General features: G+C 36.8%; 1 protein-coding gene across 1 annotated transcript in view; it reads right to left on the minus strand.

Moving 5' to 3' along the window:
* Positions 1-27,817, minus strand: part of RNGTT (RNA guanylyltransferase and 5'-phosphatase) — a 221,891-nt gene that overhangs the window by 110,945 nt on the left and 83,129 nt on the right. Inside the window, exons 11-12 of the mRNA XM_082669277.1 lie at positions 25,350-25,514; positions 2,732-2,800 (exon numbers count right to left, since the gene is read on the minus strand). Coding sequence (XP_082525403.1) covers positions 2,732-2,800; positions 25,350-25,514 — 234 coding nt within the window. The remainder of the gene's footprint in view (positions 1-2,731; positions 2,801-25,349; positions 25,515-27,817) is intronic.

The following is a 27,817-nucleotide window of genomic DNA, read 5'->3' on the forward strand; positions in this document are numbered from 1 at the left end:
GACATGATGGAAATGAACCAATGATACTAAACTCCAGTAGAGAACGTTGCCCTTTGAACAGTGTAAAACTAAGTCCACACTCATTTTGTTAAAAAGGGAAAGATTAGCAAATCTTAGATATTCAAAACTAGAAATAAGTATAATTTATAAACTGAAAGAATGTATAAAAACTGGAATGGGACTAAATTCTCATTGGGTAATGCAATGTCATTTAATGCCCTGTCTCTGGACCACCTAAAATCATGTCTCCTCCCACCACTGGAAGCTACACCTGTCTGTAATCAACTCTCTTCTTACCTCCTTATACAAAAGACCTAGAGCGGGGCTTCCCTAGTGGCACAGTGGTTGAGAGTCCGCCTGCCGATGCAGGGGACATGGGTTCGTGCCCCTGTCCAGGAAGATCCCACGTGCCGCGGAGCGGCTGGGCCCGTGAGCCATGGCCACCGGGCCTGCACGTCCGGAGCCTGTGCTCCGCAACGGGAGAGGCCACAACAGTCAGAGGCCCGTGTACCGCAAAAAAAAAAAAAAAAAAACTTAAACTGGATTGGAGAACAGTAAAAGACCTGAAAAGAGCTCTACCTTATTCACTGAGAAGGCAATTTAACATTGTAAAAACACTGATTTTCTCCAAATTAATCTAACTTCAAAGCGTTTCCAATTAAACTCCCAACAAGAATTTTTGGGTAACCTGACAAACTGACTGAAACTTTTATGTTAAACCAAATGCCCACAAATACTTAAGAAAATCAATTATGAAGTCATCGTAATAACAAGTGTGGTTACTAGAAGAGGGACAGACTGATAAACCAACTTACTACACTAGACATCACAAGACTCACCTGTCAGGCCATTTCTCTTACATATACCAAAATCTCATACATGCATGGGTCTGAACCACCATGAGTTTAACAGAGTGAAACACTGTAATTCCAGTTATAGTTAGATTTTATTTCTTTCAATCCAGGGAGATTAGACTTAGAAAATACTGGAACTCAAAGATCTAATGTCTATCTTCCTAAAATAGTATTTTCTACTATTTCTGTCCCCAGCCTCTAACTCTCCTCCACCTCCTCCTCCTGCGACCACAAAAGATTTTCCCCCCATCTGTTTGGCAAGGGGGGCTGGGAGGAAGACAGAAGCCAATCACATACCACGTTATACCTAAATTTGCATAATAGCAGAGTTTTACTATATACGTAAAGCATATATAATATAGCGTTTAATACATAATGTTCAAAAATATTACAGCTTCCTTCCCTTTTCTCCAGGTACCCAGTTTGATGTGTCTCTACGTAACTTCACAACTACCTTGCACCCTAATTTCTAAGGATAGAGTTAGTGAAGGCAAAATGAAGCTCGTGACAAGGTGTGGCACATGAAATACAACTCTTTCCTATAAAAGCAGTGGTTCTCCTACTTGAAAACGCATCAGAGTCACTGGGAAAGCCTGAGAAAGCACAAATTGCTGGACTCCATTCCCAGCAGTTTCTCATCAGTAGGTCTGTGGTGAGTGACATTTATAACAACTTTCTGGGTGGTGCTAATGCTACCTTGTCCACAGGCCACATTTTTTTTTTTTTTAAAGATGTTGTGGGTAGGAGTTTATTAATTAATTTATTTATTTTTGCTGTGTTGGGTCTTCGTTTCTGTGGGAGGGCTTTCTCTAGTTGTGGCAAGCGAGGGCCATTCTTCATTGCAGTGTGCGGGCCTCTCATTATCGCGGCCTCTTTTGTTGCGGAGCACAGGCTCCAGACGCGCAGGCTCAGTAGTTGTGGCTCATGGGCCTAGTTGCCCCGCGGCATGTGGGATCCTCCCAGACCAGGGTTTGAACCCGTGTCCCCTGCATTAGCAGGCAGATTCTCAACCACTGCGCCACCAGGGAAGCCCACGGGCCACATTTTTGAAAAGCACTGCGCCACAGAGCACAGGTTCTCAAGTGAAGGCAAATTTGCCCTTCAGGGGAAATGAGGCAGTGAATGTGTATATTTTTGGTTGTCACAAGCTAGAGGGGTGGGAGGGAGAAGTAATACTGGCACCTGGTAAGTACAGACCAAAGATGCTGTGAAACATCCTACCACGCACAGGACAGCTCCCCGCAGCAAAGGATTATGTGGCCAAAAACGTCAATGATGTGGAGGGAGGGAAACCTTACCATCAGTAAAACATAATTACTCCAAATATATGATTTGACCATTAAGTTGGTGAAAAGTTCTTCAGTGAGTTTCAGAAATCTGACATGGAATAAATATGCAAGGAATTGTGTTTTTCTTCAAATATTGATAACTCTAAATTTTACTCATCCATGGCAAAATGAAGTTTTAAAAATATTAATGCTTAAAGATATACTGGGCTACAGAAAGAAATAAGCATTTATTTATATAAGGTTATTGGTAGATTTCTAGTAAAGAAACAAAACATTCATTGTGCAAGAGTAGTAAGAAAACTAATTATATTAAAAGACTAATAACTTCCTTGAAAAATAATGATCAGTCATATTTATTTCCTAAGCTAAGTGAAAAGCAAATAACTATTCATTGTACTATTATATGTATTTAGTATAAAAGAAGTATTTTATTTTATAATGAAAATTTGTTTTAAGGAAAAGCAGTGATTATAGCAGTAATCAATCCTAAGTAAATATATCTAAGGAAAATATACTTTATATATACATGCATGGGCATACACGGATACACCTACACACACACATGCACACAGAGACAAATGTACTTACTCCGGTGGGCTGGAAAATGAGACCATCCATTTCATGGCTGACTTCTTTGGCAAAGTTTCCTTCAAGTAGCTATAAAATAAATACACATATTTTTAGAAACACAATAATCACTTTAAAAGTTTTTTAATTTTTTGTAAGCTTTATAAGAACTTCTTAATACATAAGCTTTAAAAATGGAAATACAAAATGGGGGAGAGGGGTGATCCAGAGGGAACTAGGTTAATATACTGTAAGATTATTTTTTAATATATGAAGGTTTCCATTCCATGGCAGGCTAGATATCTCGAACAACAGTTCTAACTACAATAACCAAAATGATGGATAAAATATTTTAAAAAATTTTTTTCTTCTTCAGTTTTATTAAGATATAATTGACATACAGCACTCATCTCATACAGATACAAAATAAAAATAAATATATTTTTTCCTTGTGATGAGAACTCAGGATTTACGCTCTTAACAACGTTCATATATAACATACAGCAGTGTTAATTATATTAGTCATGCTGTATATTACATCCCTAGTACTTATTTATCTTACGACAGTGGTCAAAGGTACAAACTTCCAGTTATAAAACGTATTTTTAAATGCACTATGCTGAGCCAGCATAAAAGGAAGGAAGGCATAGGCCAAAACCGAAACAAAAGTAGAAACGCTGGGAAGTAATAAATAAAGGGAATAAAACTAAACATACACAAAAAAGGAGAGAGCAGAGAATCTTGCTTGGGGATAGATGGAGCCGGGATAAGATTGTCTGAGAATGTGTAAAAAGAAGCTAGCTCAAACATGGGGATCGCAGCCCCAAAATGCATTATCTGTGTTATCCCCAAACCTTCAAGCAGAAAAATTTAACCTTTCTTTTTGTCCTACTTTTTGCCTCATTTTTTGTCTTTATTACATTTTTTTTCAAGCAAAAAAACTGCATTGCAAGGAATACACAGCATGAATTACAAATAACAAGCTTTTTCAATGCCATATCTACTGAAAAGCAGAGTTACAGGCCCAACGCTCTCTAATTAGTTCTGAACAAGTAGTTTTAAATGCTTCTCTTCCATGGATTTTTATATTATTCTGAAGAACTGAACATATACATCACTGAGTGAGGACCTACACACTGATTTTCTGCATTTCAGGGAAGAGAGCAGAAGATACTTCACAGAGCCAGGTAATAATGTCATGTTACCCAGAGTCTGGCCAACTACCAAAAAAACATTTAGGATGGTTCTGGGATTCAAATATGTTCCACCAAAATTTTGGATATGCTGTGTGTTATTCAACCACAATCTTTCATCACAATCACATCCTCTAAAAAACCACTACACTTAAAGGCAGATTTGCATTCCAAAAGCAACAATCAAAATGTCCAGTATATTGCACATGCCACAAGATCTGTGATTCTCCTCCCAAACTGTGACTTCATCTTCTCTGCCATTTCATTCCTTGAAATCTGTAATTTCTCTAAACTGGGGGCAGTTCAGCAAAGAAAAGTAAGAGCAATCCTAGTTTCTAACTGCTTTAAGACCAATTTGAGTTTGAATAATCTACACTTCCGTAAAGTTGTAATGCTCCTTAGTCAAATTCATGGGGACAGAAATTACAGAGTCTTGGGGAGGAGAGAACGAGGTGTTAGCGTTTGATGGGTACAGAGTCTCAGTTTGGAAAGATGAAAAAGATCTGGAAATATAAGATGGCAATGGTTAAACAACAATGTGAATGTACTTAAAGCCACTGAAATGAATGCTTAAAAATGATTAAATGGTCAATTTCATGCTACGCATATTTTACCACAATTCTTTTTCAACTGTAATGCTCTTGATATTTTCTTTTTTGTTGTGTTTTGTTCTTTCGTCTTATAATGACACTAAGGAAGTGGGGAGCTTGCAGACTGGGACTCTTAGAGCCATATTATCCAGAGTTTGGCCAAATAGGTAAAAATTTCAGACCAGATCTGAAATTGATCTCCAATTCATTCATAGGTTTAAATGACCTACCCATATGAGGAGGAAACTGCTGAAGTAAAAGTTCAATATGGATTAAAAGTACTAATTTCTTATAATGAACTAATGATGGGTAAAGGGTCAAACAAGAAAAAAAATGTATAAAATTGATAATTCTTGTACTTCATCATGTAAGAAAAGGTAACCTACTAATTTATAGTATAAAATCCTGCTGAGGAATGAAGCAATGAAAACAAAATGCCACAATTATCTTTTTAAAAACACTTTTCAAAGGTTAAACAATTTGTTCTTTTATAGTAGGTACATCATTTATGGCAAGTAAACATAGCTTTTCCATTCTTAGACCATCTTTCTCCCATTCATATACTGGACCATCCCTGTAGATAAAGTATATATAAAGTTAACAGTATAAAGTATAGTGTTGGCAAGACTCTAGATAACATGATGTTACCTGCTGCAGAAATGAAAGTAACTTCCTTTTTTATTTTACTCTAACTTTTTAAGAATCAGAGAATTTAAGGGACTATGAAACTTCTTAGGTCAAAAGAATACTGCTTGTTTTCACTCGTTTTACTGCTTATTGATTACTCTACACAATATTTCTTTCTTTACTTAATACATTTACAATATTACCTAGCATATATTAAAGACCTACTATAAAGTGTTGTTGTGCTTGGTTCTTTATATATGTACATAATTCAAAACACACAACTCCTCATGAGATGTATAATTTTTAATTTTATATTACTATTCACTTCACCAGAAAAGGAAACTGAGACCAACAGCAATTAAGTGACTAGCTTCAAGTCAGACAGCTAAAAAAGTAAAATCACTCAGAACAGATTTCAATCAGACTTTAATTAAAAATAAGGAAATAGGGGACTTCCCTGGTGGCACAGTGGTTAAGAATCTGCCTGCCAATGCAGGGGACACGGGTTCCATCCCTGGTCTGGGAAGATCCCACATTCTGCAGAGCAACTAAGCCCGTGCACTGATGAGCCCGCGTGCCACAACTACTGAAGCTCATGCGCCTAGAGCCCATGCTCTGCAACAAGAGAAGCCACGGCAATGAGAAGCCTGCACACCGCAACGAAGAGTGGCCTCCGCCCGCCAAAACTAGAGAAAGCCCGCATGCAGCAACGAAGACCCAACGCAGCCAGAAATAAATAAAATAAATTTATTTGAAAAAAAAAAAAGGAAATAACCAGAGAAAGTCTCTGACTCTCTGAAACAAATGCCCCAAAGACTTCTGAAACTTCCCACGTATACAGGTCCTCCAATCATCATTTAAAAATACAGACTTTAAATGTATTGTAGCATGTACTATATGAGTAAGATACATACAAAGGGAGGTAAAATTCTTGGGGTGGAGGGAAGTTTTTTTTCAGCGATAAAATCTAAAAATTTTCTTAATTTATGTAATAAATATATATAATTCATTTATTCATATTAGAAATCACATATATAAAATAATATGTTAAATTTAAAATATTGCTTTTTTCCAATCATAATTCCTGAAAGAAAATTTATCCAAACTTGTTGTGAGCATCTTCTGTATATCAGTGTCTTTATTGTTAGAGCCAATACTTAAAGTCACTTAACACATTTCCATTATTTTCACTGCTATCTCTGAGTTATAGCATACTTCAAATTATACATGAGACCGTCACTACAGACGTTATCTTAAGCTACAAGTACCGTTTGAATAATATTAGCAAAGTTTTTTCCCCCCTCATCCATTCCTTAGGTCTGTATTCATAATCTTGAAAGTGTTCACCATCTTTAAGGTTATCCTTTTTTTTTTCTTTTCCTTTCTTTCTTTCCTTCCTTCCTGACTTCCTTCCTTTCTTTCTTTCTTTATGGCTGTGTTGGGTCTTCATTGCTGTGCACAGGCTTTCTCTAGTTGCGGCCACGGGGGGCCACTCTTCGTTGCGGTGCGCAGGTTTCTCATTGCGGTGCGCGGGTTTCTCATTGCGGTGGCTTCTCTTGTTGTGGAGCACGGGCTCTAGTCACACGGACTCAGTAGTTGTGGCTCGCGAGCTAGTGGCACACAGGCTTTGTTGCTCCGTGGCATGTGGGATCTTCCCGTACCAGAGATCGAACCCATGTACCCTGCACTGGCAGATGGATTCTTAACCACTGCGCCATCAGGGAAGCCCCTAAGGTTATCTTTTAAAAGCTTTTTATGGGAAAGTTCCACTTTTACTTACGGTGTAAAATATGTCTAACCTGACAATAAATTTTTAAAAAGCAGACAATCTATAAAATCATAGCTTTTGTTAAGGTTTAGAGTGTTGAGGTGTCCATAAAATCAGGTAAACTGAATCCCAGGTCCTCCAAAGAAAGATGAGACACGTGAACCCCTTCAACTTTGGAAGAGCATAAGAGGAAAAAATGGCTGCCACAAAAGTGGGTACAAAGAAAAACTGAAAGTTTGATCAATTCTTAAAAACCAAGTGTGGGTTAGTATAACAGTATAGAATCCCTGGAAGCTCCAAACACAAGAGGACTCCAAACCTACTCACTAGCTCTATTCCCCAGGTTTCTATCAGGATTCACAGGAAAGATCAGGGGTAGGACAAGAAAGATGAGAAAGCCTCATCTTAGTTGCAAACAGACATAAAATCCTTTCCAGACCCTTCCTGATATGAAGTAAAGGCCATCTGAGGATAAAGTTGTCTGCAGCTACACACGGGTCCAGAAACAGCCTTGGTCCAAGGATATTATATTGATAAAAAGGAGAAAAACTTGCTCCTGCCAAAACATCCCACCTATGCAAGGCAAAATTCAGCTGCCAAGAGGGAGAGGTCAGCCCACTGAGGGGAAACCCATCCCTGAGACTCAGGCGCTCAGGGTCTGCTTAACAGCAAGGCTTGAGGAGGAAAATTAACAAAACCCCACAGTCTGCACAAATCAGGCACTGAGTGACAAGAAACAGTCGATTACATATGAGGGAGAATGCAAGAGCACAAAAATAGACCACTATGTGGTACAGGCAAGCAGAGCCCACTGAAAGCTACAAGTGAAGCAGGAACACTGGAGAAAACCCATTTTATACTCCAGTTCTCTCAATAAGCTCAAGTAACAGAAGTCATCTGCTTAAGGAATCTGAAGTCTTTAGAGCACAGAAGATAACTATATAGCAATACAAACCCATGTTAAATACAGATTATTCAACCACTAACCCCACCTCCAGCAAATGAAGCTTATTAAACTTAAAGGAGAGGTATGCCCATTACTAAGCACAAAGACATCTACCTCAGTATATATTGTTCATACAGAAAAAAATGCCCAGCATCCAATCGAAAATTACCACACACACATACAAAGCAAGAAGAAAATGACCTACATTCAATAGATAAGGCAGTCAATAGAAAAAAACATAGGGATGGCCCATATTTTGGAAATATCAAACAAAGATTTTTAAATATCTTTAACATTTTAAAGGAAAAGGTGGAAAACATGCATAAGTAAACGTGGAATTTCACCAAAAAGTTGAAAATAATAAAAAATAAGACAAATGGAAATGCAAGAAATAAAAATATAATATCAAAGAAAAAGAATGCTAATCAATGGGAATGACAATCAATGGGATTATCCACTGACTGGACAGAACAAAGGAAAGAATCACTGAACTTGAAGAAGAAAAGAGTGTAGCACTTTTTCCAACTGAAATACAAAAAGGCAAAAGGGGAGATGCTGGGGTGGCAGGGGTCGGGAGGAACAGAATGAGGAATCAAAGAGCAACGGTAAAGATGTCTTAAAAATACTTACAAACACGTAGACAGAAAACCACAAAGAATATGGAGGACTGTTAACAACAATGAAACAACGTGACCTATTTGACATTTTATAGAACACTGTACCCAACAATAGGAGAAAATACTTTCCTTTTCCAAGTGCATACAACACATTTATAGGTCAAAGTCATACAAGGTATGACTGTGCTCCCGCAGCCTATAGTTTTAAAACATTCTGTCTGTACAGAAGTAAGATGATTCGACATTTAACAGTTTAACTTCCTCTATTCAAATGTAATCTCTGTGAGGTTAAGTATCACACCTAATTGTTCCTGTATTTTTATTTTATTTATTTATTTATTTTTTGCGGTACGCGGGCCTCTCACTGCTGTGCCACGGAGCACAGGCTCCGGACGCGCAGGCTCAGCGCCATGGCTCACGGTCCCAGCCGCTCCGCGGCACGTGGGATCCTCCCAGACCGGGTCACGAACCCGCGCCCCCTGCATCGGCAGGCGGACCCTCAACTACTGCACCACCAGGGAAGCCCTGTTCCTGTATTTTATGCACCTAAAAACATAGTCAAATATACTATCATTAAAAAAGTCAATAGATTAAGCAAATAAGCTCAAAGTGTCAGGTTAACCAGAAGCATAACTTAACTTTATTTCATCTGTGTGAAACCAAATCCATTCATCCTAAAGATTAATGCACATTTATTGATAAAATAAGGCTATGAAATTAGCTACCAATTCATTATGTGTATGGTAACACAGTTTAAAACTGTTTGCCATTTTGCTGCAAAAAACTTAATCCCCCAGGGACTCCCACAGGTTTGATAATTTACTAGAAGGCCTTAGAACTCAGAAAAGCACTATATTTATGGCTTAATTTTGGTAAATACATACTGAGAATAACTTTAATGAAATTAAGTTGGTCTCTCCTAAAACCAGTAATAAATATAATTTTGCAAAGTTTAATCATTCTTTTTTAAAGAGAATACTACTTAGATCTCCAAAACCATTTATGTGACCAGACATTTTCTTTCCTTTTCAGGTTCACAGTAAATAGAAGAAAAGTAGACTTCAGTTAAATTTGTTTGTTGATGGGTAAAATTACATCCACAATAAAGAGTTCAAAAAAGATGATACTATTCCTTTAATGTCTTCAACATATTTTCTTTTGGTTTATAATTCAAACATGGCAAATTAACGTAAGATTTTAATTCAGAAACATACAGCTGTTATTATAACACCTGTAAACTAGAGCAAATATTTAATATTTAGAGTACTGTTCTTCCTTACCTTAAGTATCCCCCAAAAGTATACTTTTATAAACTTTTAGAAGAAAAAGGGGGTAATACGAATTAGGGGTCTCCACCCCTGAGGACCGGGCCGCACAGCGCAGGTGAGCAGTGGGCAAGCTAGAAGCTTCATCTGCCGCTCCCCATCGCTCCCCGTCGCCCACATTACTGCCTGAGCCATCTCCCACCCCCTCCACCTCCCCACCCCGTGTCTGTGGAAAAACTGTCTTCCAGAAGCCAGTCCTTGGTGCCAAAAAGGTTGGGGACAACTGATATAAATCATCTTTTTTTTCTAAAATGACTTCTTAGCATTTCAAATGGACTACAGAAAAGAAAAGGATGTTAAGAGGAAGGTTTGAAGTAGGAAGAGTCTATTATACTAACAGATACAGTAACAGAGAAGGCCAGGTGGGGCTCACGGATTAAAGAGTCCCAAGAAGAAAGAATGAAAAGAGCAGCTTCTAAAAGGGGTGCTTAAAGAGCTCATGCAACTAATATACACATGCCTCCACATAATCCCCATCCCAATGGTAGACTCTCATAGCAATTTACAGCTATTTCCAAGACTTTACTTTCTGCTTCTGTATAAAGAGTCCTAATCCTCTGGTCATATCCACCAGCTACTCTAACTTTAACCCTAATCTTTCAATGCCATCTATCAAACTCACAACAAGGACTTTAGCACTTGGGTCATGGTCTTCTTCTTCATGTGTGCCGCCATCCTGCAGGTCCACTTATATGTGGATATTTTTCAATAAATATGTACTACAGTACTGTACGACCCGTGGGTGGTTGAATCCAAGGATGTAGAACAGAGGACCAACTATAAAGTTATACTGGAATTTTTGACTCCACAGAGAGTCAGGGCCCCTAACCCCTGTGAAATTCAAGGGTCAACCATATTCTACACTGGTCTTCTATAGTAAGAGTACGCTATTGCTTCCCAGAAAACACCGGCTACACAACATTGCTCTGATTATGATCATTGTTCTTAAATGTTTCTTCTGCACATCATACTTATGATAGCCACATTCCATGTGTTCATATAAACTTCATTTAAATATCCCACTAACCTCCACACATGTTCAACAAAGTAAGCAAGACTGATGGCACACACTGGTGGAAAACAAAGTGAAAAACAAATAGATGCTCTGATCTCAGCCTAATCTATTCAAACACCTGGTTTATTTGAACCAATTTTATGAGCTAGCATGGAGAAAATATGGAGTCCCTCTATCAGGAAAGATATACTTGCCTTTTTCAGAGCCCATATTTTTTCACATCTCTGAAAACAGGACATATCTTACAATTGATGATATAGCATATTTTAATTGGCAGAGGTCTCTCAAATCCAGTGGTACATAAAATAAGGGAATGGTCTTATAATTAATAGCATCTTATTTGGTAAAACAAGGTACAGAAAACATGGTTCTGGGTGAACAAGAGAGTCCTCTGATAACCTTATGGAACTTCATTACTTAATGCTGCAGAACAAGATATAGCCAGTCCCCAACTTATGATGGTTCTACTTACTTTTCAACTTTGTGATGGTCTGAAAGCGATACACATGCACTAGAAACTGTACTTCAGATTTTGAATTCTGAGCTTTTCCCCTTTTCCCAGGTTAGCAAAATACAGTACAATACTCTCTGGTGATGCTGGCAGTGGCAACTAGCCACAGCTCTCAGTCAGCCAAGTCATCATGAGGGTAAACAACTTATACACGTAGAACTCTTATGTACCCACACAACCATTCTGTTTTTCACTTTTGAAACAGTACTCAATAAATTACATAAGCTATTCAACACTTTATTAAAAAATAGGCTTTGTGTTGTATGATTCTGTCCAATTGCGAGCTAATGTAAATGTTCTGAGCACATTTAACATTGGCTAAGCTAAGCTGCTATGATGCCGTAACCCTGTCACAAGTCAAGGAAGATATCCATGCACCAGAATCACACCTATGATTTACAATTTGTTCTCATGTATTTGTCTTCAGAATCTTAAGCCTTATTAGCAAGAATGCTGGAACTGAGGAGTTTAAGGCTTCTCTAAAGTGACTTCTGAAAGTATTTGTAAAACCATACCCAATTAATTAGATTGACAGGATTAGGCCACATATTAGGATTAATCTGTGACCCTACAATCCAATCAAGTTCTTTAGTGCTTCACTTGCATCCTGTGAGGTCATCATTACAAACTAAATTTCTATGACTAAACATTATACAATATATATTCAAATATATTTACTACTGCCATAAGTAGTAAAGCACATAAAATAAGGAGCCCCAAGTCCATTTTCCTAGAAATTTTGTAATTATTTTAAAATTTTATTGCAATCCTTCAACAATGACACATTTTTTTTATATTTTACTTTTGGTAAGACTGGCTCTATTTGGGGTATAAAAATGACTAGATCTGTGTTCGATAACCAAGAAACACAATCTAACTAAAAAATGTATGTCCCTCGTTTTCCTAATCCACTCAAAAGATTACATTTTCACAACCATGTCTCCAAGTCCATTCTAATTTATAATCATCTTTTCAGTTCTTGAGGGAGAACTGAAACACAAATTGCAGGTTTCAAGAAAGTCTGAAATTGTTAATTATCTACTCTTCAAGCAATGTGATGAGGGCAGTGAATTTTTTTTCTTTAGAAACAAAAATGTACTACTATAAAAGTTACTTGTGCTGGAACTAAGTACCCTCCATCATTTCAACAATGATCACTAGAAGGCTCACTTAATTTTCTATGCAACTAGAAAGGGCAAAGGCTATTATTTAACTTCAATCTTTCATTTTAAAATTCTAATAAAACTACTAGGTCAGACACTAATACCAAAATATTGGCTCACATTGATAAGAGTTACACACTTAAAAAAAAAAGTGTTCAGCTGAAATTGAAGACACTTGTATGATAAGTCAACCCTGTGCCTTTGTTAACCTGTAGTAAATTCACAACCACAGTTGGTTAGAATAATTTATCAGATTTTTTTAGAAAAGGAACTGCCTCCTAATCACTTTAGAGGCCAATAATTATTTTTTCTTCTGAATCTACTAATACCTATCTCCTGGATGTTAATTGTAAAAAAATTTTTAAGCTCTTATACTGAGCAAACATATAGAAATTTCCCCATATAACAATTGTGAGTCCATAGAAATGTTTAAAATATATTTGGCACCAGATATAATGATTTCTTCACGTTTCAGTGAACAAGATTTACTACCTCAAAAGAAGTTTCCTGGGACAATAAATCTTGAGGCTCACTATACCAAAGAAATTAAGAATTCTCTTTATTATGCATTACGGTGATTTTCTTAAATTCTCCTCTGAAATGGTAAATGAATGAGATTGAAAGGATCCATCAGGCCATATTCAATTTCAATGATGAATGACATATTAATAGACTAGATAATACAAAAATAAACACCAGAAATATGAGAATATATAAAGTTAGCCTCATTTCATCTTGTGTCTGCCTTTAAACCAAAATAGTTTCACCATTATATCTGTAATTACATAAAAAAATTAGGCATAATCATTGAGAACCTCTATGTGTGAAGAACAGTTCTGCACATTTAGGCAAGGTTTTTTTCTTCTCTTCAACCACAGTTATACTAACGTACTCTCAAAGCTACTTTTTCTTTTACTGTGATACAAACAATAAAACACTGATAAAGGCATATAACGTTTATATATATAAATAACACACTTTATGGCTAGATTTTCTTTATGAACTACTAGTGTTAGACATACAAGAACTATAAATTTATATTTAAGGATAAACTAAGAAAAGAAAGAAAAGGCAATACCTAGAAAGTAAATCTGAATGCCAGATGAAATACATACATACATAAAACCTAAACTTCCTACCTAGCAAAGTATGCAAGAAAATAATAGATGAATATTTATAAAATCCTTATTAAACTAGATGAGTACATGCCCTTGAAATTAAATGTAGTTAAAAAAAAAAAGCTTTTGTAATTCTCTGCTTAATCCTCTCAACAGTTATTAGAGAGATCTTCACATTTATTACTCTTTCATCCTACATAGCAAATATTTTACTTTCAAAACAGTAATAAATAAATCATTGTAAAAATATTTTCCACAGAATTTTAATAAAGCAGTCAAACTGGACACGAGAAAGTAAAACGACTCCAAGCAGAGAAAAGCAATAAATTCATTGCTAGAAACTTTTAAGAAATTATTAGGTCTTTTCTTTTTCCTTTCCTTTTCCTTTTTTTTTCTTTTTAGTTTGAGTGTGTGAGATGAAAGAGAAGGATGGAGTCTTGCTTATTTTTTTTTAATCAAGCATAATTTCCTAAAACCATTCAAGATTGACTCCTTGCACGGTATTCCACTACATCCTAACTACATACAACCCTGCAGGGGACATAACTAACTACCGCTAAGGGAAAGGTGTGGAGAAGTGGAGAGAGGCAGACAAGCAGGAAATGAAGAAAGACAACTTAGTAAATAACTTAGCAGAAACAGAACTTTTCAAATGGGAAATAATCCCAGTTCAGGCTTAGTCACATTAAAGAAAAAATGTGGACTTTACCAAACAAGACAGCTATGCATGTGTGGTGGCTAGAGGCAGATGAGAAGTCTCTGTACCTTCCTTTCAATGTTGTTGTGAACCTAAAACTGCTCCAAAAATAAAGTTTTTTCAAAAAATAAATTAATAATAATATATTAAGACTAAGTAGGGCTTATCCCAGGAACAAAAGAAAGCTTCAGTGTTAGGATATATTTCCAATTAATACATAAAATAAACAAATCTAAGCAGAAAAAAAAAAAAACCAGTATTCTATCTATAGTAGATAAAAAGCAATTGGACAACATTGAATACCTTTCTTGATTAAAAGTAAAATGACTCAGTAAAATAGAAACAAATATTCACTTGCTCAATCTGATAAAATAGATTTCAGACTCAAAGACAGCATACAATACTTTAAAGAAACACTAGAAGCATTCCCACACAAATCAAGAACAAGACAAGGATCCCTATAACTATTACTACAATTTAAAATTGTACTTGTGTGTAACTGAATTAGACACGAAAAAAGTTAATGTATAAAAAACTAAAGCGATAGCTTCAAGATGGCGGAAGAGTAAGACGTGGAGATCACCTTCCTCCCCACAAATACATCAGAAATACAGCTACATGTGGAAAAACTCCTACAGAACACCTACTGAATGCTGGCAGAAGACCTCAGACCTCCCAAAAGGCAAGAAAATACCCACATACCTGGGTAGGGCGAAAGAAAACAGAAAAAACAGAGACAAAGAATGGGGACGGGACCTGCACCTTGGGGAGGGAGCTGTGAAGGAGGAAAAGTTTCCACACACTAGGAAGCCCCTTCACTGGCAGAGACGGGCGGTGGGCAGGGGGGAAATCTTCGGAGCCGCAGAGGAAAGAGCAGCAACAGGGGGTGAGGAGGGAAAATCAGAGAGATTCCCACATAGAGGATCGGTGCCAACCAGCACTCACCAGCCCGAGAGGCTTGTCTGCTCACCCGCTGGGACAGTTAGGGGCTGGGAGCTGAGGCTCAGGATTCAGAGGTCGGATCCCAGGGAGAGGACTGGGGTTGGCTGCGTAAACACAGCCTGAAGGGGACTAGTGAGCCCCAGCTAACCGGGAGGGAGTCTGAGAAAAAGTCTGGACCTACCTAAGAGGCAAGAGACCATTGTTTTGGGGTGTGTGAGGAGAGGGGATTCAGAGCACCGCCTAAACGGGCTCCAGAGACGGGCGTGAGCCACGGCTATCAGTGTGGACACCAGCAACGGGCATGAAACACTAAGGCTGCTGCTGCAGCCACCAAGAAGCCTGTGTGCGAGCACAGGTCACTATCCACACCTCCCCTCCCGGGAACCTGTGCAGCCCACCACTGCCAGGGTCCCGAGATCCAGAGACAACTTCCCCAGGAGAACACATGGCGTGCCTCAGGCTGTTGGTACATCACGCTGGCCTCTGCTGCCACAGGTTCGCCCTGCATTCCATGCCCCTCTCCCCCCCACACACACCAGCCTGAGTAAGCCAGAGCCCCTGAAGCAGCCGCTGCTTTAAGCTGGTCCTATATGGGTGGGGAACAGACATCCTCAGGTGACCTACATGCAGAGGCAGGGCCAAAGCCGAAGCTGAACCCCAGGAGCTGTGCGAACAAAGAAGAGAAAGGGAAATCTCTCCATGCAGGCTCAGAAGCAGCGGATTAAAGCTCCACAATGAAACTGAGGTACCCTGCATCTGTGGAATACCTGCATCTGTGGAATACCTGAATAGACAATCATCCCAAAATTGAGGCAATGGACTTTGGGATCAACTGTAGACTTGGGGTTTAGTTTCTGCATCTAATTTGTTTCTGGTTTTATGTTTATCTTAGTTTAGTATTTACAGCTTATTATCAATGGTAGATTTGTTTATTGATTTGGTTTCTCTCTTCCTTTTTTTTTAATATATATATATTTTTTCCTTCTTCTCCTTTTGTGAGTGTGTATGTGTATGCTTCTTTGTGTGATTTTGTCTGTATAGCTTTGCTTTTACCATGTGTCCTAGGGTTTTCTGTCTTTCTTTTTTTTTTTTTTTTAAGTATAGCTTTTAGCACTTATCATTGGTGGATGTTTTTTGGTTTCGTTGCTCTCTCTTTCTTGCTTTTTTTTAACTTTTTTGTTTGTTTATTTTTAATAATATTTTTTATTTTACTATTTTATTTCATTTTTCATTCTTTTTTTTTTTTTCCTCCATTTTCTTCTGAGCTGGGTGGCTGACAGAGTCTTGGTGCTTCAGCTGGGTGTCAGGCCTGAGCCTCTGCTGTGGGAGAGCCATGTTCAGGACATTGATCCGCCAGAGACCTCCCAGCCCTATGTAATATCAAACAGCGAAAGCTCTCCCAGAGATCTCCATCTCAACGCTAAGACCCACCTCCACTCAATGACCAGCAAGCTACAGTGCTGGACACTCTATGCAAAACAACTGACAAGACAGGAACACAACCCCACCCATTAGCAGAGAGGTTGCCTAAAATCATAATAAGTTCACAGACATCCCAAAACACACCACCAGATGTGGACCTGCCCACCAGAAAGACAAGATCCAGCCTCATCCACCAGAACACAGGCACCAGTCCCCTCCACCTACACAACCCACTGAACCAACCTTACCCACTGGGGGCAGACACCAAAACCAAAGGGAACTACAAACCTGCAGCCTGAGAAAAGGAGACCCCAAACACAGTAAGTTAAGCAAAATGAGAAGACAGAGAAATACACAGCAGATGAAGGAACAAGGTAAAAACCCACCAGACCAAACAAATGAAGAGGAAATAGGCAGTCTACGTGAAAAAGAATTCAGAGTAATGACAGTAAAGATGGTCCAAAATCTTGGAAATAGAATGGAGAAAATACAAGAAACGTTTAATAAGGACCTAGAAGAAATAAACAATGATGACCAACACAATAAATGAAATTAAAATTTCTCTACAAGGAAACAATAGCAGAATAACTGAAGCATAAGAACGGATACGTGACTTGGAAGATAAAATAGTGGAAATAACTAGTGCAGAGCAGAATAAAGAAAAAAGAGTAAAAAAAATTGAGGACAGTCTCAGAGACCTCTGGTAAAACATTAAACGCACCAACATTTGAATTATAGAGGTCCCAGAAGAAGAAGAGAAAAAGAAAGGGACTGAGAAAATATTTGAAGAGATTATACTTGAAAACTTCCCTAATATGAGAAAGGAAATAGTCAATCAAGTCCAGGAAGCACACAGAGTGCCAGACAGGATAAATCCAAGGAGAAACATGCCAAGACACACATTAATCAAACTATCAAAAAAAGAAAAAATATTAAAAGCAGAAAGGGAAAAACAACAAATAACATACAAGGGAATCCCCATAAGGTTAACAGCTGATCTTTCAGCAGAAACTCTGCAAGCCAGAAGGAAGTGGCAGGACAAATTTTAAGTGATGAGAAAGAAAAACCTACAACCAAGATCACTCTATCCGGCAAGGATCTCATTCAGATTCGATGGAGAAATTAAAACCTTTACAGACAAGAAAAAGTTAAGAAAATTCCACACCACCAAACTAGCTTTACAACAAATGCTAAAGGAACTTCTCTAGGCAGGAAACATAAGACGAGGAAAAGACCTACGATAACAAATCCAAACCAATTAAGAAACTGGTAATAGGAACACACATATCAATAACTGCCTTAAATGTAAATGGATTAAACGCTCCAACCAAAAGACATAGACTGGCTGAATGGATACATAAACAAGATCCATATATATGCTGTCTACAAGACACCCACTTCAGACCTAGGGACACATACAGACTGAAAGTGAGGGGATGGAAAAAGATATTCCACGCAAATGGAAATCAAAAGAAAGCTGGAGGAGCAATTCTCATATCAGACATAATAGACTTTAAAATAAAGATGATTACAAGAGACAAAGAAGGACACTACAAAATGATCAAGGGATCAATCCAAGAAGAAGATAAAACAATTGTAAATATTTATGCACCCAACATAGGAGCACCTCAATACTCAAGGCAAATGCTAACAGCCATAAAAGAGGAAATACACAGTAACACAATCATAGTAGGGGACTTTAACACCTCGCTTTCACCAATGGACAGATCAACCAAAATGAAAATAAATAAGGAAACACAAGCTTTAAATGATACATTAAACAAGATGGACGTAATTGATATTTATAGGACATTCCATCCAAAAACAACAGAATACACTTGCTTCTCAAGTGCTCATGGTACATTCTCCAGGGTAGATCATAGCTTGGGTCACAAATTAAGCCTTGGTAAATTTAAAAAAACTGAAATCATATCAAGTATCTTTTCCGACCACAACGCTATGAAACTAGGTATCAATTACAGGAAAAAAATGTGTATAAACTACAAACACATGGAGGTTAAACAATACACTACTAAATAACCAAGAGATCACTGAAGAAATCAAAGAGGAAATCGAAAAATACCTAGGAACAAATCACAATGAAAACACAACAACCCAAAACCTATGGGATACAGCAAAAGTAGTTCTAAGACAGAAGTTTATAGCAATATAATCCTACCTCAAGAAACAAGAAACATCTCAAGTAAACAACCTAATCTTACACCTAAAGCAATTAAAGAAAGAACAAAAAAAACACAGTTAGCAGAAGAAAAGAAATCATAAAGATCAGATCAGAAATAAATGTAAAAGAAATGAAGGAAACAATAGCTAAGATCAATAAAACTAAAAGCTGGTTCTTTGAGAAGATAAACAAAATTGATAAACCACTAGTCAGACTCATCAAGAAAAAAAGGGAGAAGACTCAAATCAATAGAATTAGAAATGAAAACGGAGAAGTAACAACTGACACTGCAGAAATACAAAGGATCATGAGAGATTACTACAAGCAGCTCTATGCCAATAAAATGCACAACCTGGAAGAAATGTACAAATTCTTAGAAAAGCACAACTTCCCAAGACTGAACCCGGAAGAAACAGAACATATAAACAGACCAATCACAAGCACTGAAATTGAAACTGTGATTAAAAATCTTCCAACAAACAAAAGCCCAGGACCAGATGGCTTCACAGGCGAATTCTATCAAACATTTAGAGAAGAGCTAACACCTATCCTTCTCAAACTCTTCCAAAATATAGCAGAGGGAGGAACACTCCCAAACTCATTCTACGAGACCACCATCACCCTGATACCAAAACTAGACAAAGGTGTCACAAAGAAAGAAAACTACAGGCCAATATCACTCATGAACATATATGCAAAAATCCTCAACAAAATACTAGCAAACAGAATCCAACAACACATTAAAAGGATCATATAACATGATCAAGTGGGGTTTATCCCAGGAATGCAAGGATTCTTCAACATACACAAATCAATCAATGTGATAAACCATATTAACAAATTGAAGGAGAAAAACCATATGAGCATCTCAATAGATACAGAAAAAGCTTTTGACAAAATTCAACACCCACTTATGATAAAAACCCTCCAGAAAGCGGGCATAGAGGGCACCCACCTCAACATAATAAAGGCCACATACGACCAACCCACAGCGAACATCATTCCCAATGGTGAAAAACTGAAAGCATGTCCTGTAAGATCAGGAACAAGACAACGATGTCCACTCTCACCACTATCATTCAACATAGTTTTGCAAGTCCTAGCCACAGCAATCAGAGAAGGAAAAGAAATAAAAGGAATACAAATTGGAAAAGAAGAAGTAAAACTGTCACTATTTGCAGATGACATGATATTATACATAGATAATCCTAAAGGTGCCACCAGAAAACTACTAGAGCTAATCGATGAATTTGGTAAAGTAGCAGGATACAAAATGAATGCACAGAAATCTCTTACATTCCTATACACTAATAATGAAAAATCTAAAAGAGAAATTAAGGAAACACTCCCATTTACCACTACAACAAAAAGTATAAAATACCTAGGAATAAACCTACCTAAGGAAACAAAAGACCTGTATGCAGAAAACTATAAGTCACTGATGAAAGAAATTAAAGAGGATACAAACAGATGGAGAGATATACCATGTTTTTGGATTGGAAGAATCAACATTGTGAAAATGACTATACGACCCAAAGCAATCTACAGATTCCGTGCAACCCCTATCAAACTACCAATGGTATTTTTCCTAGAACTAGAACAAAAAATTTCACAATTTGTATGGAAAAACAAAAGACCCTAAATAGCCAAAGCAATCTTGAGAAAGAAAAATGGAGCTGGAGGAATCAGGTTCCCTGACTTCAGACTATACCACAAATCTACAGTAATCAAGACAGTATGATACTGGCACAAAAACAGAAATATAGATCAATGGGCCAGGATAGAAAGCCCAGAGATAAACCCACACACCTATGGTCACCTTATCTTTGATAAAGGAGGCAAGAATATACAATGGAGAAAAGACAGCCTCTTCAATAAGTGGTGCTGGGAAAACTGGACAGCTACATGTAAAAGAATGAAATTAGAACATTCCATAACACCATACACAAAAATAAACACAAAATGGATTAAAGGCCTAAATGTAAGGCCAGACACTATAAAACTCTTAAAGGACAACACAGGCAGAACACTCTATGACATACATCCCAGCAAGATCCTTTTTGACCCACCTCCTAGAGAAATGGAGATAAAAACAAAAGTAAACAAATGGGACCTAATGAAACTTAAAAGTTTTTGCACAGCAAAGGAAACCATAAACAAGACGAAAAGACAACCCTCAGAATGGGAGAAAATATTTGCAAATGAAGCTACTGACAAAGGATTAATCTCCAAAATATACAGGTAGCTCTCGCAGCTCAATATCAAAAAAACAAACAACCCAATCCGAAAATGGGCAGAAGATCTAAACAGACATTTCTCCAAAGAAGATATACAGATTGCCAACAAACACATGAAACACATTAGCTCAACATCACTAATCATTAGAGAAATGCAAATCAAAACTACAATGAGGTCTCATCTCACACCAGTCAGAATGGCCATCATTAAAAAATCTACAAGCAATAAATTTTGGAGAGGGTGTGGAGAAAAGGGAACCCCTTGCACTGTTAGTGGGAATGTAAATTGATACAGCCACTATGGAGAACAGTATGGAGGTTCCTTAAAAAACTAAAAATAGAACTACCATACGATCCAGCAAACCCACTACTGGGCATATACCCTGAGAAAACCATAATTCAAAAAGAGTCATGTACCACAATGTTCACTGCAGCTCTATTTACAATAGCCAGGACATGGAAGCAACCTCAGTGTCCATCGACAGATGAATGGATAAAGAAGATGTGGCACATATAAACAATGGAATATTACTCAGCCATAAAAAGAAATGAAATTGAGTTATTTGTAGTGAGGTGGATGGACCTAGAGTTGTTATACAGAGTGAAGTAAGTCAGAAAGAGACAGACAAATACCGCATGCTAACATATGCATATGGAATCTAAAAAAAGAAAAACATGTCATGAAGAACCTAAGGGCAAAACAGGAATAAAGACGCAGACCTACCAGAGAATGGACTTGAGGATATGGGGAGGAGGACGGGTGAGCTGGGACAAAGTGAGAGAGTGGCATGGATACATATACACTACCAAATGTAAAACAGATAGCTAGTGGGAAGCAGCCACATAGCACAGGGAGATCAGCTCGGTGCCTTGTGTCCACCTAGAGGGGTGGGATAGGGAGGGTGGGAGGGAGACGCAAGAGGGAGGGGATATGGGGATATATGTGTATTTATAGCTGATTCACTTTGCTATATATAGCAGCAACTAACACACCAATGTAAAACAATTATACTCCAATAAAGATGTTGAAAGAAAAGGAAGGAAGGGAGGGAGGGAGGAAAGAAGGAAGGAAGGAAGGAAAAAAGAGTAAAACTGTGTCAATTTACACCTAATATGACTGGATACTCAGAAAATCCAAGAGAATCAACTGAAAAATAATTATAAACAAGAATCAGATGGAACAAGAGAATTCAATGAAAACACAAAGGCCTAGAATAGAGACAACATCTTCAAAAAAGAAGTACAAAGTTGGAAGATCAAGTCTGTCTGATTTCAATCTTTACTATAAACAAAGGTAGTCAAGACAGTACTACCACAAAGACAGATAAAAAAGATCAAGGGCGTAGAACAGAGCATCTAGCAATAGTCCCACACATACATAACAACTTATTTTTTATAAACATGCAAAAGAAATTCAATGAAAAAAGGACCATCTCTTCAACACTTGGTGCAGAAACAATTGGATATCCATATGCAAAACAAACAAACAAAAACCTATCAACAGGCTAAAAACAACCCAAATGACTATGGATTAAGTAAATTATGGTACACTGATAAGATGGAAATCTGTGCATCTATTTAAAAGATTGAAGGAGATCTCTATGTACCAAAACTGGGGCAAGGGGACACAAAATAAATTAAGTAAAAAAAAGCAAGTACAGAAAAGGGCGTTAAGAATCACCTCTTGGGTAAGGATGGTAAGAATATAAATAATTGTATTGCTTGCACATGGATAAAGAAATTCTGATGGATACAATAAATGCTAATAGCAGTGGTTACTCTTCTGAGATGATGATAAATATCTGTTGTCTGTCTGACTTTTAAAATTTTGTTAACCACATTTAATCTATTCAAATAATTCTTTTTTAATTGGCCTTCAAACTGGAAATGCAAATAAATTGTAATTTAAGAAACTGCTACTTCTTATTACTATTTAGGATGCTGTATTCTAACACCCATTTATGTATATTAAGTTAAAAATTAAACAACTCATTATCCCTTCACTAGTTTGACGGATCAAATTCAACAAAATGGAGAGGTTGTTTATAGAGCTATGCTAATAAACTCCTAAAATCAAAGTTATCTTCAAGTTTTTATAGACAGAAATGAAATTCTACTGTTTTCTACCCAAAGGTATGCATTTTTCAGAGTTGTAAATTTTGTTAAAAACCACATAAAAACTAGGCTTTCTCATAAAAATGATACGTACTTCCCTGACAAATGCTGCATCATTCGTAACACCACTATTTTACAATTCCCAGTAGCAAACATAAAAATAATAAGCAACTCTAGAGCAATAACCTGTCAATCGTAGCTACTATTCTATAACTTGGTGTTACTACAGTCTTACCCTTTAGACCAACTCTGCTGCAAAATGTGCTTTCCCTCTGTATTCTACAACTTTACACTTTGGTAAGACAAATTGAGGACAAAAAATAACAGTAAAAACTGAAAAGGAGGGAAGAGGAAACTTATATGTAAAATTCCAGATAATAGAACTGCTTGAAAAAAAAGAAATTCCTATGATGATTTCAAAGCGTGGTTATATAAGCTAAGTAGAAAGGAGAAAAATTAGGGCATCGTTTTTTCTAGTGAAAAACTACATGAAAAGTTGGTCAACATAACTATATACTTCAGATCCCTAAAGAACTATTTTCTAAGCATTTCTAAGCAGCACTGATTTTGACTAATAAAACTACACTGAGACACATTTTCTTAAATGTTGAACTTTGAATTATGGCAGCACAAGCTGTCAAAATACATTTAAAAAAAAACGAATGCAAACTGAAACAATTTGGCTTCTGACCAACTTTTACAATGAATTAAAAATTTAGAAAGGTGTGGCCCATGTTAAGTGTTAACGTTATCCCTACCCTACCGACTGGGCAGGGCACAGAAGTGTATGGCTCTTTCAGGCAACCCTATAATATACCTGCTGACAAAACAGACACAAAAGCAGTGAACTGTGGGAAGGCCATGGCACCAGAAGTCAACCAACAGTCCCATGCCAAGCAGGCATTATGCACAATAAGTGAAAGTAGAATGATAACTTTGTATTTGTTGAGAAGAAAAGATAGGCATTCAACAGTGCTGAGATTATTGCTAATATTACATCCAAGGGCTAATACCAAATTGAGTGGACTTGAGTAGAAGCAGTTAAAATACAACAAAAACTTACATCATCTAACATGTGAGATTATATTAGAAAAAATTTTAAAACATTTAATTGCTTACATTGCTATTATTTCCTATATTATCCTATCATAACCACCTCTCCTCCAAAACATAATAACTCCATGGTGCATCTTTACTGTCAAATACTATGCGGCAGTTATAAATCTCTTTGCATGTCATGGAAATATTTCCAAGTTACACTGTTAAGTGAAATAAGTCTCGGGTTTTCAGTGTCAAAACAACAAAAATAAATACCAAAAGAAAACCTTCCACATGTATGTATATATATATGTAAATTAATTTTTAAAATAAGACTACATAGTAAACACTGTTGACCTTCAGAAGGCTTAACAGGTGATTTTCACTCTATATAATTCTATCCTGTTTACAGCTTTTTAAAAAACATAATATGAACCAATAGCCATGAATCACAAACTATTATAAGAAACAAGGGGGACTTGCCTGGTGGTCCAGGGGTTAAGACTCCGTGCTCCCAATACAGGGGGCCCGGGTTCAATCCCTGGTCAGGGAACTAGATTCCACATGCCCCAACTAAGAGCCCACGTGCCACAAGTAAAGATCCCGAACACCACAACGAAGACCCTGCAGGTGGCAACAAAGATCCCGCATTCCGCAACTAAGACCTGGCACAGTCAAATAAATAAATATTTTTTAAAAAAGAAAAAAAGAAAAGAAAACAAGGAAGTAACCTAAGTTTCTGTCACTGAGAATCTTACTAAAATAAAATAGGTAAACAACAAGGACCTACAGTATAGCACAGGGCACTATATTCAATACCATATAATAAGCTATAATGGAAAAGAATCTGAAAAAGAAAAAAATATATATATATATATGTATATATATATGAACTACTTTGCTGTACACCAGAAACTAACACAACATTGTAAATCAACTATACTTCAATTTAAAAAAAAAAAGGATCTTGCTAAAGAGCAGACTTGGGAATTATATATGTTTGTCAATATAGTGCTATATTCAATTCAAGTAATTTCTGGAAAAATCAAGACAAGTGGGTCTCAAAATGTCATTCATATTCCTTTTCCAAGATGAGTTTTGTTACACTGCAAGTATTAATTAGAAAACTTTACCTTTCTTGAAGCATGGATGTCAAAAAATGGCTTATTTCTGACTCTAAATGGTTCCTGTGTTTTGTCAATGAGCCCCGTCTTCATTTTTTCATGTCGAGGATTTATTATTTCTCGTTCTATACACTGCAGACGAATATTAAAATCACAATCTCCAACCGGCTGTGCCTGAATTAAACAAGACAATTATTTAAATTTCAACACTAAAAACTATTTTATCAGCATAATTATCAGGCTGATACACTATACATAGCAGTCTATATAAACAGCATCCTTTGGAGTTGCCCAGTGTATAGCCTGAACAACCACAAGTGCCAGCCCTGATGATTAATTTGACTAATGACAGAAGCATACCTAAACATGCAAATGCACACACATACAGTTACTTATTTTAATTATAAATATATAAAAGAGTATGGGAAAATGGTATAAATCTTCTCAAATATAAATTGATCCTGTTTTCACATCTGAATTAAAGTATTAATATACTCACTAATCATTTTTATTGTTTACATGAATTAGTAAAACCTGTGTAAAACTAAAATCCACAGTCAGGAAAGTACAAGCAAACAACACACCAAAATAGGCAAAAAAGTCACCTATAATGTTTTTTGTTGTTTAAAGTGCTAACACTTTACAGCCTTCAAGAAGTAGAAGATATTTATTAAGCAAATACATTCTCAACTCTGAAAACTAATACAGAAAAGGTTTATATGATATATTCAAAAACAAAAGTTTTCTTCTTCCCCCATATGTATATATACAGTATATATATTATGGTATATATATATGGTTTGAACCATGAAATAAAAAGCACATGTACACTTTTGTATAAGCTGAGGGTAGGGGCTTGTCCTCTCCTAATGGTATATACAAATACAGCTATAACATATCACCTGGGTGACAGCAGTGGTCCGGATTAGCAGCATCATCTCAATGGTATATCAAGTACCCTTTTCTTTATTCTGCAATTGGACACACTTCCACGCATTTTTCCCATCTTTTCTGCCTTCTTTCACTTCTCTAATCTATATCACTCAACCTAACATTTTACCCAACCTACTGTTTACAAAGGGGTGGCAACACTTGCTTAATCTGTGAACATTAAATACACCTCAAGGATGACTTTTTCTCAACTTTGGAAGGATGACAATTTTGATACTCAGCAAAGAATATGGAGCAAGACAAGTGAGCAAGAGCTAGGTATAAGGTAGAATATATTCCTTTACATAAAGGCATACGACTGTTTGTAAAGGTTATTTACTGAAGAAATGCTAGTTAGTAAATAACCACACAGTCCATGTGCAAACTTTTCCATGTCACCTATGTCATCAACAAGGTTGAAAAACCTAAAATGTCAGGCTTATTTATTAGATGAATTGAGACCCTGATAAAATTAAAATGAAACAAGCAAGTCCTCTTTTTAAGAAATAAAATTAAAAGCCTAAAAATTGTTTAAAAAACTTGTAAGTAGTCTAAATTCCCTCCTAGATACTCTTCACTTTAAAATTCACCAAAACAACTAGAATAGATTGAAATCAAGTTCACCTTCAAATCTGTGTTGCCTATCATAAAGGAAGCTCCTGATAGATAGGTGTTGAATCGTTGAGAATAGACTACAGGAAGCGCTCAATAACTATTGACTAACTGGTCTCCCTGTTTTGAGTTCTTTCTCACTTCAAAATACTATCCACGATGCCAGTGGAGTTATCCTCCAAAGCAATAAAAATAAGATCATATCATTACCGTAACTAAAACCCTTCAGTAGTGTCCTATTATATACAGAACAAAGAACTAAGCTAAAATGTCTTATTCAGGTGATCTGGTCTCCTACCCACAAATCCATTCTCATTTCCTGCTATGTCTCACATCTCACCATACATCAAGTACACTAAAAACCATCTAATGCTCCTGACTTCTAAGGCTCACTCCTTCAAAATTAATCTGTATCACTTTCTCTGTCTACAACTCCACACTTCAAATAACTCAAGTATACCCAGGGTAAGCTGGAATATTCTCACCTCTCTGGTACCTCTCATATATTTCTATATCTCCCATATATCTTTGACATTATACTTATGATACCATTATAATATTTCTTTATATTTATATCCCCATTCATAACACCACTGGTCTGCAAATTTCTTTTTCTTTTGTTTCTTTTGACCATACAGCATGTGGGATCTCAGTTCGCCGACCGGGAATCAAACCCATGCCCCCTGAAGTGGAAGCGTGGAGTCCTAACCACTGGACCGCCAGGGAAGTCCCTGCAAGTTTCTTTTGATTTTGTATCCAATCTAAACACATATCCGAACAACTGTGTATAATATATACATATTAATTTTTAATAAATTGCATACATGCACAACTGTATGTTATAAAACAGACAAAAATTGAATAAGAGATTAAGAATAAACAGGAGTTCTCCGATTTTCTTTCCAAATCCCAATGAACTGTTATAGAAGTAGCCT

The sequence above is a fragment of the Grampus griseus genome (assembly GCF_964374135.1).
Source record: "Grampus griseus genome assembly, chromosome: 13".
Classification (NCBI taxonomy): domain Eukaryota; kingdom Metazoa; phylum Chordata; class Mammalia; order Artiodactyla; family Delphinidae; genus Grampus; species Grampus griseus.